Here is a 17306-nt window from a genome sequence, read left to right as displayed (position 1 = left end):
TCATCCACGTGAATTAATTTTCTTTTGTGTCAAGAGCATAATGCATCTGGCATGCTGAATTTTCCCATGAAGAATTCTTATTATCAATACCATTTTATTTTGTTCTTACGTTAGCCCATTAAAATACTTTAGATGTTAATATTGTTATTTTTTTGTTACTTGATTACACAGTGCAAGCCATAGATAGGCAAAGTTCTGGGAAAGATGTAAAAGAGTCTGTCCAGTCACAGGCAATATCAGAAGTTCATGTTGCTTACCCTTTCACAATGAAGGAAACCAAAGCATATAAAAAAGAAATTAAAAGAGTGCAAGAACCATCGTACCAGCGGGGTGTGCAGGTTTCGGAATCTCTAGCAGAAAGTTTAACCATGAAAACTACATCCGTGAAAGAAACAGAAACTTTCCACACAACTGTCTTTTCACAAACATCACAAAGCACAACGAAAGTATCGACTGCTGCTGTTCAGGAAACAAGAGAAGCATCCCCAAATATTCTCCTGAAACTCCACGACCAAACTGTGAAATCTGGTGAAACTGCACAGTTCATCTGTGCTTTAGAGAGTGAACACTTTCTAGAGGTTCTGTGGACCCATGAAGGTGAAAGGATAAAGGAGTCTAAACGAGTGACGCTATCACAAAATGGAAGTGTCCTATTGCTCACAATTATAAATGTCCAACTATTAGATCAAGGACTGTACAGATGCACTGTACGTAATGATCATGGACAGACGACAACTGCTGCTGTACTAACAGTAGAAGGTGATTTTTAACATTATGACTTACCTCATTTCAACCTAATCCTCTCTGCGTATAGCTCACTCACATTGTCTAACACTAGTATTTAATTTAGAAAGCTATAGTTCAAGTTTTTTTCACATTTTGGACTCTATTCATAAAATATTTTTTCGGCATCAAGCATGGAATTTTGTAGCCTGTTTGAGGAAGTACATCATGGTTGTTTCCAGCAAGTTACAGTAAAATGGAATTTGTATCCATCAGTTTATCAGTGTAAGTCACTGATATCCAGTGAGACATTGAGAGAGTGAGAAATATACACTTGGAACAAAACACAGAATGGGGCAGAAGGAAACCATTTAATTTGCAAGTTATGCAGGTTTCTGAAGCTGGAATTTGAGATGATTTTTTTAAATAATGAAAAGGGAGGAATGTTAGATGAGCAAATGGTCCAGAGCTTAGACCACTCATTTGCACAGGGTCTCATACTGCTGCTAACTCAATCTGACTCCACCTTGAGAGGCACAAAAAGGCAACATATTTGCAAGGGTTTGTATTTTAAGCAATTTATTTGCATAGTTTTCTACTAGCACTCTAATTCTGGACTGTTTTTTACTCTTGAACACGTCCATTCATTGTGCTCAGTGCTACAAAATCCTCATTTATTTATTGGATTTAGGAGCTTCTCTTTCCCAAAGCAATATTCATGACCTACACAGTTTTTCTCTACATCTGTGTGCAGGTTGTTTCTTTTGTTTTGTTTTCTTGGTTTTTTTTTTATTCTTTTCCCCCTTGCCATTTTTCCAGTGTATTAAAATATCAGCAGGTTCTGCACATATAATAACATCTCTAGAGTACAGCCATTGATTTCCTTGACTCCTGTAGACCCCGAATGGGCCTCTTGTTCTTTTTCCACTGCTCACCATACATAATGTAATAGCTGCGTTTATGAACCCAGAAGATGAAGCAGCATGAACAAGAAAATAAAACTATCTCATACTGTTCCATGAAGTCATTTGCCATGCATCATTTATCCGGCTCTTATGCACCGGTTAACTTCTTTCTTTGCCATCAATCTAAAGTGTTGTCTTTACATGATTTTCTGTAGTTACCATTCAAAGGTAGTGGCATCACTTAAAATAAAGGCTCTCAATCACAAGTGATTTATATACACAAATTAACTAGATTTTAAAAAGTTCTCAATAATCACAGTTTCAATTGCACTGTTAATAATAGAATACCAATTTAAATGTATTAAAAATATTTTGGATGTTTTTCTACATATTTCAAATACATTGATTTAAATTACAATACAAAATGTACAGTGCCTTTATATTATTTTATGACAAATATCTGTACTGTAAAAAAGATAAACAAATGAAAAATATTCACCTCATTCAAATACTTTGGTGCAATCTATTGTAAAAATGCAATTTACAGAAGTAGAACCATTTTTTTTCATATAACTACACTTGGAAATAAAACAATGTAAAACTGTAGAGCATACAAGTCCTCTCAGTCCTACTTCTTGTTCAGCCAAATCACTGCAAGTTTGTTTACATTTACAGGAGACAGTGCTGCCCATTTCTTATTTACAATATAACCTGAAAGTGAGAACAGGTATCCACATGGCACTACTGTAGCCAGAATCACACAATATTTGTGTGCTACATATGCTAAGCATTTATATGCCCCTTCATGCTTTGACTTACAATTTGCACTTTATAATGTAAATACTTGTAATAAAACATAATATAAAATGAACTTCTTATGTCTTGTAATTGAAATCAATATATTTGAAAACATAGAAAAATATCCAATAATATTTACAAATACATTTAAATTGGTATTCTATTGTTTAACAGTGCTTAATCATAACTATTTTTAATCTTGCAATTAATTGTGATTATTTTTAATAGTTTGACAGCCCTAATTAAAACTAAAGTTGTGCTTGCTTGTGTTAGTCATTGTAGTCCAAGATGTAGTCCCATTTAAGTCAATGGGAAACATCCTACTGACTTAATTGGAAACTTGCTTTAGCCTAGCATGAATAGAGCCCTTAAATGTGTCATAGCTTGTATATTTCGTAGTTTATTTTTAGTTTGATCACTAACATGCTGAGCATTCCTTTTCCATAGTAAGGCTTTATTAAAAGTATAAGGGTGTTTTATTCCTGCCAACGGTCTAATCTAATGCTTTTCCTAACTTTATTCTTACCTAGCTAAAGAAGCACACGCCAAAGCAGTAACAAAAATTATGCTTGAATCAGATACTAAAAGCATTAAACCAGTCAAAGAGTCTCAGATTCAAACAACCTCCGAAATTAATGAAGAGTCTTCAAAGAAAACATCAAGCATATTAATCACATCAGCTCAAAGACCACAAGGAACTAAGAAACAAAGGAATGGAAACTACTACCCTGATGTCGTGCCATATGAAGAGATTATAGAGACTGGTGCCAAAGTACCAGTATTTCTTGAAACTCTGCTCCCAGAAACTATTGTAAAAGAAGGAGATGATGTGTCACTCTTTTGTCTGATAAAGGGTGTGCCTACTCCTTTTGTGATTTGGCTGTACAATCAGCTGTTAGTTGAGGAGTCTGCATTATGTTCCTTAAAACATGATGGGCCACTGTGCAGTTTAAAATTACTGAAAGTTGGTCAGAATCAGAGAGGTATATACAAGTGCAGAATAGTTAACTCTGCAGGACAAGCCGAGTGCAGCACTCATCTGAGAGTGAAAGGTTGGCAACTGCATGTTCTTTCCAAACATAAGTTCCTCTTGCATACCATCATTGCATTCAAGTACATTCAGCCCATGGGAAACAGTAAAGAAAGAAAAATGTCACTCATCTATGGATTGTTGAATGTTTGCTTCCCAGTGTTAAGGCATGTTAAAGGCATGCTAAATTGCAAACAAAAATCATAAAAAAGTCATAGACAAGTATACAATACAAATATATGTTTTGCAGCATTTGATCACTATTTCGTCAAACCTATCTGCTGTTCAAATTCGTTTAGCATGTACTTGTGTATGTGTGTGTGGATTTTTCTATCATTGCAACAGATATTCATAGTTTCAACCTTACAGCTCAATAACTGATGCTGTTAGCAATCATCACAATAATCTCTCTTTTTATTCTAGCTCCGGAAAAAGTTCTTCAGGAGAAAATAGAACAACAAATTGAAATGGAAGTGAAAGGTACAGTCAGATATGGATGATATGCTGAAGCACTGATTTATCATAAAGAATTAGTAAATCATCTAAAGCTTTTATTTGGTAAAATACCATATATGACAAGAAAAGTAAAACACACTTTGGAGCATATTTGAATATGCTGCATGTTTTGTTTTAATATGCTAAGGGTGACCTGCATTACAAGGTTAAGTTTTAAAATCAATTTAAAACTTTAAATTTATAATTGTGCAGCTGTACTTTTAACTTCTACTTCATGCTTTGCAGCTGTTTACTGCTTAAGCTTTTATTTGTTAAACTCTCTTGTTAATGCATGGGACAGTTTAAATTGGAACAAAAATTTAAAATCACAATGAAATTACTTTTAAACAAGTAAGCAACCTAACAATCGTTCTAAGGACACAATTTGATGGAAGGAGTACAATAGAAAATGTATGTTATTTAGGACATTTGAAAGCTACATATTCCCTTTGCATCCTTACACTTCATATACATACATTAATTCATCGTTATACATTTCTTACACTGGCTTGCAGATAGCATATGTGGTCCATGTTGCTTGCTTTTTTTGCATAATGTTGTGAAGTTAGTGGCTGTATTAGTTCGAATAAACGCCTTCTCATATTATTTTAGCTAATTATTTACAGCTACATTTTTATATATCTTTCAAAATATTTTTTCTCAATTGTTTGAAAAATTTACCCATAATCAAAGGGCTCAGAAAGGGCGTTTATTCTACTGTCTGCAAGTCAGGTAAGATTTTCTTCTTTGCCAACAAAAGACACACAGCTTTTCGGGCAGCAAAACCATACACCCCTCCCCCCCCAGGAACATGTTATTTTGAAATTCATTTTTGCTTGTTCAAGAAGAAATGTCCACAGTTTGAAGAAAGAACAGACAACGAACGATTTTCGTGTCAGAATCTTTAAAACAGAGCAAGGCATTGCGTTTATTCGAACAAATATGGTGAGTGAATTTTTTTTTTCTGGATTTGTGATGAAATCCGTAGCATGCCCCCTACTTAATTTAATATCTTGCCATTTCATTTTTTTCATATTATAAATATATGACAGAAGCAACAAAGTATGCTGTAATGTAATGTCATTCTCTTACAGAACTGTTCTTCAGGGAAGAACCTGCATGTCCGGAAAAGCGAAGAGAGATGCAAGATGTTTTCTACAAGACTGAAGACCACTTACACCATGGATTTGTATCTGCGCAGAGAAGTTCTTGGTCTGACAATCTTAAACCTTTTTTCACTCAAAAGCTGAAGTTTAGATCTGTTTTAGAGGGGGAACCTGCAGTTTTCCAGTGTAAAGTTGTTGCCTATCCAACCCCAGCAATGACATGGTTTCATAATAATAGGCCTATCCCAAAAGATCAGCGCAGAATAATAAAGACAGAGAATGATATGCAGATTCACAGCTCCAGCCTAGAGGTTAAAAATGTTCAGGAAAGGGATTCTGGGAGTTATAAAGTGTTTGCCATTAATAGTGAGGGTTCAGCCGAGTCAACTGCATCTCTGCTAGTTGCACAGAGCGAGGAGCAAAATGCAAAATATTTAGATTTCCTGAGAAAGTCCAGACAAGCCCATGAAAGTACTGAATGTCTGGCTCAGAAGAGGAAAGAGGATAGGCTGAAGGTTTATCTGCGGTGTACTGGCTCTCCTTTTGATAAAAGGCAGGAGACAGAAAAAATGTTAAGAGACTTGTCCCCAGAAAAGGAGAGGGTGAGAACTATAAGGTTTCCAAAACTCCTCGTAGCAAGGAAACAGGAGTTAGTGTACGATAAAGAACAGGTAGGGAGGAAACGTATTGCAAGGGATACAGATCATGGAAATTATGCTCTGCTTGATGAGGAAACAAAAATGAAGCTGCAACGACTACGTGAGGCCAAAAGAATCATGCTGGAAAAGAAGAAACTGGGCTTGTCACAGCAAGAGACTGAGTCACATCTTGAATCAGTGCAAAGCACAGACTTTAGAGATGGTAAAGAGTTAGGGACTCCTCTGGTCCATTGGGGCACTAAGAGTGAAGCAATACACTCTGACTTCCAAACAGTAAAACCAATCCATAAATGCACCTCTTCATCCAAAATGCCAAATGGTGAGGGGGGTGCTGCATGCCATGCTAAGCCAGAGAGTGTTAGGACACCAGAGGACTTTCACCTGCGAATGGAACGAATCCTAGGACTTTCCAAACCCTCGCAGAGTCCTCAGAACTCTTCTGAAGGAAACATCAAGGCAGAAACATTTCAAACAACATCAGCAATTGCACTGAAAGAACCAATGAGAGAGCAGGTTCTCGGAGACCCTCCATTAGAGCAACCAGAGCCAATTGTCAAAGCTACCTCCATCGACCATAGTCATACTCACAAGGAATCAAGGATAGATACCAAACCAAAAGCACAGCTGGGGAAATTCCAAACAATGACAGCCAAGAAAAAAAGCCCTGATTCTATAATCTATGTCCTTCTCTGCAATGGATTTAGTGAAACTACAAAATCAGAGAATGTGATGTCTGAGACAATCACAATAAACATCAATGAGCCTGTTGATACTTTTGAAAGTGTCAAAACAGAAAAGGCTGAAGAAAATGCAGTGTTAGTGCTGGAAGACTCTGCAGAAATCAGAGAGTCTGTATCGGCAGAAATCTGTGAAATAAAGGAAAAGCCTGCCAGGTCAGAGAGTCCTATTTTACAGCTTCTGAAGCCTGCCCCCCCTTTGTTTCTTCAGGAAATCGAATCTCAGGAAGCAAAGGAAGGAGCGAGTTGCATATTTGGTTGTAATTTCCGTGGCCATCCACAACCTATTGTCACTTGGTATAATAACGACAAACCCATACCACGTAATCAGCACTATGCCATTCACACGACAGAGAATCAGTCTACCTTGACTTTCTGCTCAGTTCTCCCACAGCATGGAGGATCCATCACATGTGTAATATTTAATGAGTATGGAACTGCCACAACATCAGGCATGCTCAAAGTGAAGATTAAAGAGAAGACTGAGGCTGAATCATTCACCACTTATAAAGCTAAGCTATTAAAGGATTATGCAGAAGAGGAAGAAGAACTTAGTCTTCTGTTTGACAAAATGAAAGAGAATCAACCAACTTTCAGTCATGACAGTAGAGCCACCCTTCATGTTCCTCAAGGTAACCTGTCCATGCCTTGTGTTTCAGACTTAGACCTGCTTTCACTTCCTGTGGAAATAAAAATAACTGCTCCTACTCCTACTCCAGAACAAGATGAAGAACTGAAGGACATAGTTCAACATGTTAAATGTATTGCTGAGCAGCCACCTCAGGACCAAGTTTCTCAGGCAATAAAACATAAATTTAAATTTTCCTTTGATGTGGTAAATAAACCACCAAAAATTGTGAAAGAGACACAAAAGTATATTAATTGTAGAGAAGGGGATTCTATTGTATTAGAGTGCTCAATATCTGGTGAACCTCAGCCAGTTATAACTTGGTTTCGAAATGGCAAAATCCTAACTCCAACTGAGAAGTTTCAGTTTGAGGAGGAAGAAGATGGTAATTACAGGTTATGTATTGATGAAGTTTCTGTGTCAGATGCTGGTACATACAAATGTATTGCTGAGAACACTGCAGGTGCAGTAGAAACTGTTTCCAATCTTACAGTAGACTCTAGAATGCAAAGCTTTTATAGTCATGCACAACAGATTAGTGATGCTGAAGAAGAAACTGTTCAAGATCAGAATGTAAAAATTCAGGAAGGGGCTACAAAGGAAATTTCACTTAATCTTTATGAATCCTCAGTTGGATATATTGCTGGTAAGTTTGATGATAGAGAGTATTCTGTAAGTGAATATTTTCATAATCTTAATATACTGAGGCAAGTAGAGCTCACAGAAAAGGAACAAAATGCATCCCCCAAAGAAACAGAATCTAAACTCCCAAGATTTATGTGTGACATTAGAAAGTCCATACTTACTGAGGATCTGCCAGTAACTGAAAGCCCATACTTCCAACGACAGAATGAAAAAGATGAGAATATAAATGTGAGTGAACAGGAGGAGTCAAAGATGGAAGAAGCCAAAGTATTCACTTTTATTGACAAGTTAAGCCAGGTTTCACTCCCTGAAGAATTGTCAATGTCTGAAAACCAAGATTTCCAATACCCGGTTAAAAAAGAAGAGACAATAAATGTTAGTGAACAAGTGGAGTCAATGATAGAAGAAGCCAAAATAGTCACTTTTGCTGGCAATTTAAGCCAGGCTCCACTTCCTGTACAACCATCAATATCTGAAAACCCTGATTTCCAATTTCTGATTGAAAAAGAAGAGAAAATAAATGTGTGTGAACAAGTGGAGTCAAAGATAGGAGATGTTAACGCACCTGCTTTTGTTGGTGATTTAAGCCAGGTTTCACTCCATGATGAAATGTTAGTATCAGAACGTCCAGATTTTCAGCACCAGATTGAAAAAGAAGAGATTATAAATGTGAATGAACAAGTAGAGCCAAAGATAGAACCCGAAGCATTTGCTTATATTGGTGATTTAAGCCAGGTTCCACACAGTGAGGATGAGCCAATGATTGAAAGCCCAGATTTCCAGCTCCCAATTGAAATAGAAGAGAAAATAAAAATGATTGAACAAGTAGAGTCAAAGATAAAAGAAGCTAAAGTACTTGCTTCTGTTGGAGATATCAACCAGGTTCCACTCCCTGAAAAGCTAAGAGATCAGTCTGTTACAACAGAGGAAATAAAAAAAGAAATTACTAACACACAGTTTTCATCAAGGAACCAACTTGAAAAGATAATTGAAAGTCATACAGAGAAAGCTACATGTATTAATATAGAAACTCCTGCAAGTCAGGATACTGATGATGAAGTAAAGAGTACAAAAGATAAAGATGCTGGTTTCGTGGAGAAACAATACTTAAAAAATACAGTTACTGAAGAATATGTTAGCAATATTGTTACTGATCTGCCCCAGCTTGACAGTGGAAGCACTCCAGGCAAATCCTTTAGTAATGGCAATGAAATGCAAATCCAGGGTGCAGGGTATTTTTCAGAGAAATCAGAGCCCAACCTACGCAGTCCTGCTCATGAGCTAACTCTCAGTGCACCTCCTGTGGTATGTTCTCTCAGTGACAATTTAGATGCACCATTTTCGAATGTAAATGATCAAATGCATGTCTTTGAGCAGAAGCTGAGTGCAAAGAAGAAGGAATCTGAGGATCATAGTTTTTTCAGTCCTATATCCAAGATAGTACAAGAAGATAAAGATCTGCATGAAAAACATGTATGTGACACTAACTTAAATAGGACATTTCAAGATTCAGCTACAATAGAAGAGAATGATGTGCCCTATTCTCCTGGGATATGTGACGAATTCAAAGGTACATCTGAATTAGAACAAGTTAGTTTTTATGATCCTAATGAAATAAATCATCCACAAGAACACATAGGGCAACAAAAAAGAACCATAGAAGGAAAAGAACAAGATTACAGAAGCTTTGTGCATGACGTAGAAGAAAATGTCTTTCTTCATGATAAAAAAATATCTGACTTTAGAGAGATAGAACAGAAGGAAACTTATTTTGATGAACAAACATTAGAAAAAAAAGAACCCGAAAAACATGACAGTTTATTTGATTTAAAACAGACTCCTTCTGTAGATCAAATTTTACAGGAAGAAGTTAAGAGGCAACAGGAAGAAACACATTTAAAAGATCAATACCGGGCCTGTGAACATGATGCAGCCGATATTGTATTTGATTTGAAACAAGTTTATTCTGCTACAGAAAATATTGGTCAAGAACAAGAGAAGCTGCAGCAGGATGAAATATATTTCAAAGGTCAACATTCTGTTTCTGAACAAATGGAACTTGATGCACACCACATGGAAGAAAATGTACAGAAAACCATATCACCTGAAGGTCAAAAAATTGATTCTTATCAAGAGTTTTCCAAAGAGAGTGAAGCTATTGGGGAAAATGATAATTCTCAAGAAGACATCTTATCTCAAGAAAAAGTAGAACCCCCAATCCAGGAATCAACATTTAATTTAAAACAGCATGTAGTGACTTTTTCAGCAGAGTTCACATCCGAAGCAACCGGTAGCACATCACCAGAAGAAATATGTTCCTTAAACAGAGTGTCATCTCCTGAGATCACGGAAACAGAAATGGAAAGAAATTATTTACAAAGAAATGACGAACTTGTAGAAGAAATTTCTTTAAGTGAAGAACTTCATGTTAATTACAAGATGCAGCTGGAGGGAGTTTATGTTCAAGAGCGGACTGTGTCAACAGAAACTGGAGTGACTGAAATGCAAATATTTAAAAGAGACCTAGTTGGCATTCCTCTTTCTACAGAACAAAGATCACCTGCAAAAGGAATTGATGAATCTGAGAAAAATGTATGTGTGGAAGTATTATCAAAGGAACAAATTAAAGACTTGACATTGGAGCAAACTGAGTCTATGCCTACAGAAGAATCCAAAGTGTCTATAAGTCAATATTTTCAAAACTTAGTGCAAGAAACAGACATTTCCGAAGGGGTGGAACCACTAAAGACCACAGACCCCAAAGCAGACAGTTTCATAGCAGACTTGAAAAAAGCTGCAGAGGAGAAAAAACACACTGCATGTAAACTGGAGCAGGAACAAACGCACATTCTTCAGGTACGGCATGATGCAATGAAAGAAATAAGCAGCTCTACTTGTAATGAAAGTAAAAGTGAAATTGTATCTTACACTAAAGAAATTCCTGAAGACTATCCTGTTATTCATCAGGAATCGGACACACAGGACACAGAGATTTCTTTTGCACAGTTCCTTCGTTCCTTAAGAAAGGAAGAATCCATTGTCCAGGAAAGACAATCAAGCAAAGAGTTAATTGCCTTGGAGAAACAGGAGCATAATTTAGCAGATCAGCTTGAAAATAAAATTTCATTTCAGACTAAAGAAATTGTAAATGCTGCTGAAGGAAATCTGGATGAAAGGGGCCTATCACAAAATGTTTTGCAATATCAAGAACTGAACACTGCTCAAGTTTCAGAACCTAAATCATGTGTGTCTCTCTCCAAATATTTACTTTCAGCCAGACAGCAAGAGATTCCTGATACCAAAGATTCTATTTTTAAGGTCTGTGACCAGAAGGAATCTATCACTTCTTTGGAAGTTGAAGATGTCACTTTCAGCACCGTTTATGACTATTATAATCAGCAGCAGGAGCTGATCCGTCCACTCTCTCCTGAATCAGAAATGTCAATAGAAATTGCTAGCATAAACGGAGATGAACTGACGGAGTCTGATCCATTCTATACACCACCATCATCAGTTGAGAATTTTGAATCTCCCATGTCTTTTGACTCTTACCACACTCCAGTTAGCACTCCTGAACGGTTCTCAACACCTTCAGAAGAACCATCCATCAAACTAAAGTCCCCTGAAGATTTGATAAGGGATGGTACACCACAAGAGGACTACAAAACTCCCACCGGTGAATATTCTGAACCCAGAACATTAAGTTCTCCTTTCCAAGAAAGGAGGTCACCTTATGACGAGCAACGTGCAGAGATGTTTGGCACACCATGTGAAGCAGTGGAACCAAAAGGAAATGAGATGCCTCCAGCATTTATCAAACCCTTGACCAAGAGGAAGATCTATGAAAACAGTTCACTGGGTTTTATAGCTGAAGTTACAGGCTTTCCCATTCCTGATGTGAAATGGTATCGGAATAAATCATTGCTTGAACCAGATCAGAGAGTCAAAATAGAAAAAGAGGGTGATATATGTATTTTGGAAATCCATAATGTTCAGAAATCGGAAGAAGGAGACTATATATGCCATGCAGTAAACATCATAGGGGAAGCTAAAAGTATCGCCCACCTAGAAGTTTTGCCTCAAAATGGAAGGTCCTTGGCATTACCTCCTCCAGTAACACACCAGCATGTTATAGAGTTTGACATGGAACAAGCTACAACTTCAAGGTCACCTTCTCCTCAAGAAATACTTCTGGAAGTAGAGCTGGATGAAAATGAGGTAAAGGAATTAGAGAAGCAGGTTAAAATAGTCACAACTCCTGAATTTAGTCCCAATAACAAAAGTATGGTGGTTTATCTTGATGTCCTCCCTTTAGCTCTGGTGGAGCAAACCACTGGCTTCACTGCACAAGGAAATGAAGATGTGAAAATTGACTTTGAAGTCACTGAAATGCCCCCACGCTTCACCACTCCCCCTTTTGATTTGGAAATTCTAGAAAATTCAGAGGCAGTGTTTGAATGTACTGTAACAGGTTCATCTACTCCCCAAGTACAGTGGTTTAAAGAAAATACCTGCATTACCGCAGATGGCAGGAGGTACATTGTGAATGATGAGAAAGGAAACCATAGTCTTAAAATTAAAAATGTAGGTCATTCTGATAGTGGCACATATCAGTGCAAAGCAGCAAATAGTGTAGGAGAAGCTATGTGCAAATGCTCTCTAGTTGTACTAGATTCACAGAAAGCTCTTGCTAGCGCAAGTGGGGATGGAATGACAGATATAGCTCCAGGCAGCACTATGAGTAAGCCTCAGAAGTTTGATTTGCTTGTAGACAATACTCTTCCAAATGGCAGCCAAACTGAAATAGAGATTGAGTTTGAATTTGAGCGCAACATTGACGATTCTCAGAAAGCTGTCAAGTTGGTAGCTGCCACAGAACAAGAGTATGAAGAGGAAGGAGATAAATATGTCAATATTAATTTTGATGTATTTGCTGAGCCATCCAAAGAGGAGGAGATAGAATTTAAAGCAGAGAGTTCAGATAGTTGCTCCTTTGAATTTCAAGTCACAGAAATCCCTCCTAAGTTTATCAAACATATTTTTGACTGCACTTCATCAGTAGGTGCCTCTGCGTGTTTCCAGTGCCTTGTAGTCGGCTTTCCAAACCCAAATATCAGTTGGTACAAAGATGGGATACTGCTTGAAGGAGATAGGTACTGTATGGAGGAAAGGCAGATGGGCTTTCATAACCTGATTATTGGAAATTTAATCCAAAACGATGAAGGGGAATACAAATGTGTAGCTGCAAACAGAGCAGGAACGGCTGACACAAGTGCTGTGTTAAACATATGCTGAATTTTCAAATATGATTTCCAATACATGTTTGGATTAAACTCACAATAGTTTTGCACTGTTCTTAAGTTCTCTTTGTGAACATGTAGCATTCACTTTAGGTGCTTCCTTTATTTTAATGCTCATTGAGAAGTGAAATTCACAACTGGCAGGCACCACTCAAGTTCCACATGTTTCAGGAACTTGAGAGAGTTAAGTGTGGCAGAAGGCTTGTGCAGGCATTCTGCACAGTGATGAATTTCATTCCTTGCATGTTCTGCTAATGATACCCTTTTTATTGTTGTTATTCACATATGTAGAACTCCTTTGTCTGTGTCTTATATGTGTATATATACTTGTGTTATTTAAAAGTGAAATCATTTCTATGTTAACAGGTCTAGCACCATCTTGAAATATGAAATCCATTGTGTTCTTGTACTTTAAGTGTACAGAGTACTGGATTATACATACGCTTCACTCTAAATACACTACACCTACATTTAGTATTCCTCCTTCATAAGGCTTTGTCAGAAAACACTTTCATTCAAATCCTGAAATGCTTATGCATTATTAGCCTCTTTCCATCTTTCCCAGACCTGAAGAAGAGATCTGTGTAGATGAAAAGCTAGTCTCTTTCATCAACATAAGTTGATCCAGTAAAAAATATTACCACCTCCACCTTGTCCTTATTTTATACAGTCCCTATTCCATCAAATTGGCCATTAAAGACAATGTACCTGATTCTGATCTTGATAGTAAATCAGGAATAATTTCACCGCAAGCAATGCATATGTGATCAGAATCAGATCCAGTTAAAGTTCTCATGCAGTAAAGATTGAGTAGGAACTTCAGGATTTGTATCTTTACGATCAAATAATAAGCCTGGATACAAATAGATTTGTGCTGTACCTTTAGGAGTTACAGGAAGACATGAGGTGTTCAATATATCAACGGACAGAACACAACTATGAAATGATAAAAAAAAGTTCTTTTTCCCTGCACTTCTGTGCTGTGAATTCAAAATACATAGCAGTAAGAAAGCAGGAGACTTTCATGGAACATTTTCATTTTAAGATTAGAACTGAGTCTCCAGGGGTTCATATTTCTTCTGTCAGTTATTATTCTATTGACATATAATGTTAAATACTGAACTGTTGGAAACAGCATGGATTCAGACTCTATATGAATCTTTATTTTAGTATAAGGACAGTAAGGGCATGGCTACACTAAGAAATTATTTCAAAATAACTAAATTCAAAATAATTCCCAAAATAACAAAATTGAAATAGCATGTCCCCACTACAGGGAAGCCTTGAAATTAGTACAGGGAAGGTTCCATTATAGAGGTTGTGCTTTCTCAACTTAGAGCCCCAGGAAGCTCTCAGGAATAACTGTGAATTACCCTGGAGAGTAGTTATTTTGAAATAGAAGCAGTGGAGCATCCACATAATGCTATTTTGAAATAACTGTTTTGAAATAGCATTATTCCCTGAGGAAAGCAGGAGTACAGTTTTGAAATAACCAGCTCATTATTTTGAAATAACAGACTTGGTAATGTGGATAATCTGCTTATTATTTTGAAATAAGTCTCTATTGTACACCAGGGCTTACTGTCCTCTAGATTAATTATATCTATGCAATCAAATATTTTAGGTTAAGAAGTAAGAAAGATAAACAAATTATTTAGGTGGAAGAGTCAATTTAGATTGAAGTGATCAGTTCAGGTCTAAGCTTAATTAGCTTACACAAAAATGTACACCCTGGTAAAACAATTATTTTTACATTTAAAAATATTTAATAATTCATTTGTAGAAAAAGAGGGAAAAACCTATAAAGTATGTGACTATGTAGCACTTTAAAGACTAACAAGATGGTTTATTAGATGATGAGCTTTCGTGGGCCAGACCCACTTGAAGTCGGTCTGGCCCACGAAAGCTCATCATCTAATAAACCATCTTGTTAGTCTTTAAAGTGCTACATAGTCCTGTATTTTGTTTCAGCTACACCAGACTAACACAGCTACATTTCTATCACTATCCTATAAAGTATATGACTGCTTTCTGGTTACACAAAAATACACGTGAAATACAGATGAAATCCCAAATTCAGCAACCCTAGAGTGTTGCTTTAAATATGAATAATAATTCTTTTACTTCCCTTTTACACAATACTATGACTACCTAATAATTTTTGTCAGTTGACTTTTAAAATGTTTTAAGAGGCATGATGATTTAACACTTAAAAGAAATAATGCTTCTGTATAGTCAATTGTTTCATGCATGTTCTTATTTCTGTGTTTGACATGTATTTATATATGGTTCTGTATGTCTCAAAATGTTGTAGACATCCCAGAAGCTACTCTATGTCACTGCATTAGTGGGGATTCATTCTGAACTTAGCATCCTCATAGAATCCTAAAGTTCCTGAGAAAATTGGGTCCAGTGGCATTTATCTTAAAAAGCCATAGCACATATGGGAAAATTTAAAAATTAATTCTTATTAAAGCTCCATGAAATCTATCAGCAGTATTCAGTCTGAAAATATTATTGAAGACACTTAGATGTTATAGTAGAAACATCTCCTAATTGGTGATAATGCTTTCATTATAATCCTTTTGAAGGCTTGCCTGTTTGTAGCAGTGGTTCTATGTGGGTGTTCTCTCAAGAGAGACAGGAAGAATCATCCATTAATGCAGATTTTAAATGGGGATAGGACAAAGGACTTAGGTGTAAAGAAAAATCCATTTTTTGTAGTTTGGAAAATTTTGGTTAACTGTAAAACAAAATATCCATTTCACCCATCACCACATTTTTGTATTCTGTTAGTCCAGAAATAGAAGTGCCCAAATACTTCGAAAGAGTGAATAGTTGTTGTTCTGATATTTCTTGTCCAACACAAAAGTGGAAGTATTGAAAATCTCACAAGTCAAACTATTTTTGTGACATTTCCAAAACTTGTTTTATAGACTCCGTTTACGTAATATCCATAAGGGAAGGGTATTGGACCTTTTGGTGCTTAACTGACCCAAATTTACAAACCTTTTGAGAGTCACATACCATGAATTTGGAATATACTCAATAAAATATCTAGCATTATTATTGAAAGACTCTATTTCCTGACTGTGTTATGGAGTTTGGAAAGACTTACCTGCCATTACACACCACAGGTGCCAAGTAATGATTAAATTAAACTGAGTGAATGAAGTCCATTGCTATATCACTTTCCTTAGCTAAACTCTACTAAGTACTATGGAAGACAGATTTCAATACCACTGATAACCACAAAATAAATAATAGTATACTTTGAAGTACGTATGTATTTTAAGTAGCTAAGATTAGTACAATGACATAGTCATTAAACCAGTTTCTGCTGAAAATGCTGGAGAATAAAAGAAATGAGAGTGGTTTGTTCCAACGCTGAGCTGGTTAGGAATGATTTTGTGTTGTGTCTATATTCATTCCCTGTACAGATGCACAGCATTTACTGATTTCTCATAGAGCAGAGGTCCCTAGAGATGTATGCATGAAATGTATTAATTAAATATGACATTAAATACCTGATCCACTGAAATGAATAGCCATACTGACTTTCTATTAGAACCTAAACAATTATCCTAGATATTAAATATATGAATCTGGCATACATTTTTAGTAGAAATTGGGTAAAATTAAAATTGCATCTCCAAACTCTGGGAAGGTTCAAATCCAGATCTGAACTTAATAGCTGAGAGTCTCTCTCTACTATATATATAAAATGATATTGAAAATGTCAGCTTCATGCACTGTATAAATTTGACCTAGGACACTAAAATAAAAATATTGTGTGCCAGGGTCTGATTTAAGTTTCACTGACATGAATCTGGAGCTATTCTTGATTTCAGTAATGTTATTCCACAGCTACTGGTGTAATTATGATCAGTATTTGACCCCATAACTTTTAAAGGTTGTGCTAAAATAGAACTTAAGAAAATTAGTAATTTCATTGTCAGGTTAAATGTGGATTTTTTTCATTCTTTATAGATATTTTAAAAAGAGGGTACTCGATGTCTGTAATCAGTACTATATTTTAAATATTACTGTAGATGACATTTGTGAAATAAATATGTAAATAATTAAATGTGTTGTTTCTGGTATTTTATTAAACACACGTTAAAGTATTCAAGACACTTTGTGGATTTACTGTAAAATGTACTATCTTGGAACACACACAAAAAACATTAAGTAAGCAGACAAAAGATATTTGTTGCTTTCCAGTCATTATTACTGTAGCTGAACTCATGGATTGAAATTCCATTGCACAGTCTTCACAA

General features: G+C 36.2%; 2 protein-coding genes across 51 annotated transcripts in view; both read left to right on the top strand.

Moving 5' to 3' along the window:
• TTN (titin) overlaps window positions 1-17306 on the top strand; it is a 323995-nt gene that overhangs the window by 48461 nt on the left and 258228 nt on the right. For all 50 annotated transcript variants that reach the window (XM_089779942.1, XM_089779940.1, XM_089779930.1 and 47 more), the window contains 3 exons: window positions 172-759; window positions 2957-3478; window positions 3880-3936. In XM_089779942.1, the coding sequence (XP_089636068.1) occupies window positions 172-759; window positions 2957-3478; window positions 3880-3936 (1167 nt within the window). The remainder of the gene's footprint in view (window positions 1-171; window positions 760-2956; window positions 3479-3879; window positions 3937-17306) is intronic.
• On the top strand, window positions 3943-15996 carry LOC102451731 (uncharacterized). Its single transcript, XM_006119440.5, has 2 exons — window positions 3943-4896; window positions 5046-15996. The coding sequence occupies exon 2, from the start codon at window positions 5093-5095 to the stop codon at window positions 13019-13021; it is 7929 nt and encodes a 2642-aa protein (XP_006119502.3). The 5' UTR covers window positions 3943-4896; window positions 5046-5092; the 3' UTR covers window positions 13022-15996.

Source organism: Pelodiscus sinensis, chromosome 7 (genome assembly GCF_052426305.1).
Source record: "Pelodiscus sinensis isolate ZL-2025 chromosome 7, ASM5242630v1, whole genome shotgun sequence".
In the NCBI taxonomy this organism is placed as follows: domain Eukaryota; kingdom Metazoa; phylum Chordata; order Testudines; family Trionychidae; genus Pelodiscus; species Pelodiscus sinensis.
The sequence above is the reverse complement of the archived record's forward strand: the minus strand, read 5'-3'. Positions and strand labels throughout refer to the sequence as shown.

Bases quoted from the DNA above. Each gene is read 5' to 3' on its own strand.
- LOC102451731 (XM_006119440.5), top strand. From the start codon at position 5,093: ATGCAAGATGTTTTCTACAAGACTGAAGACCACTTACACCATGGATTT.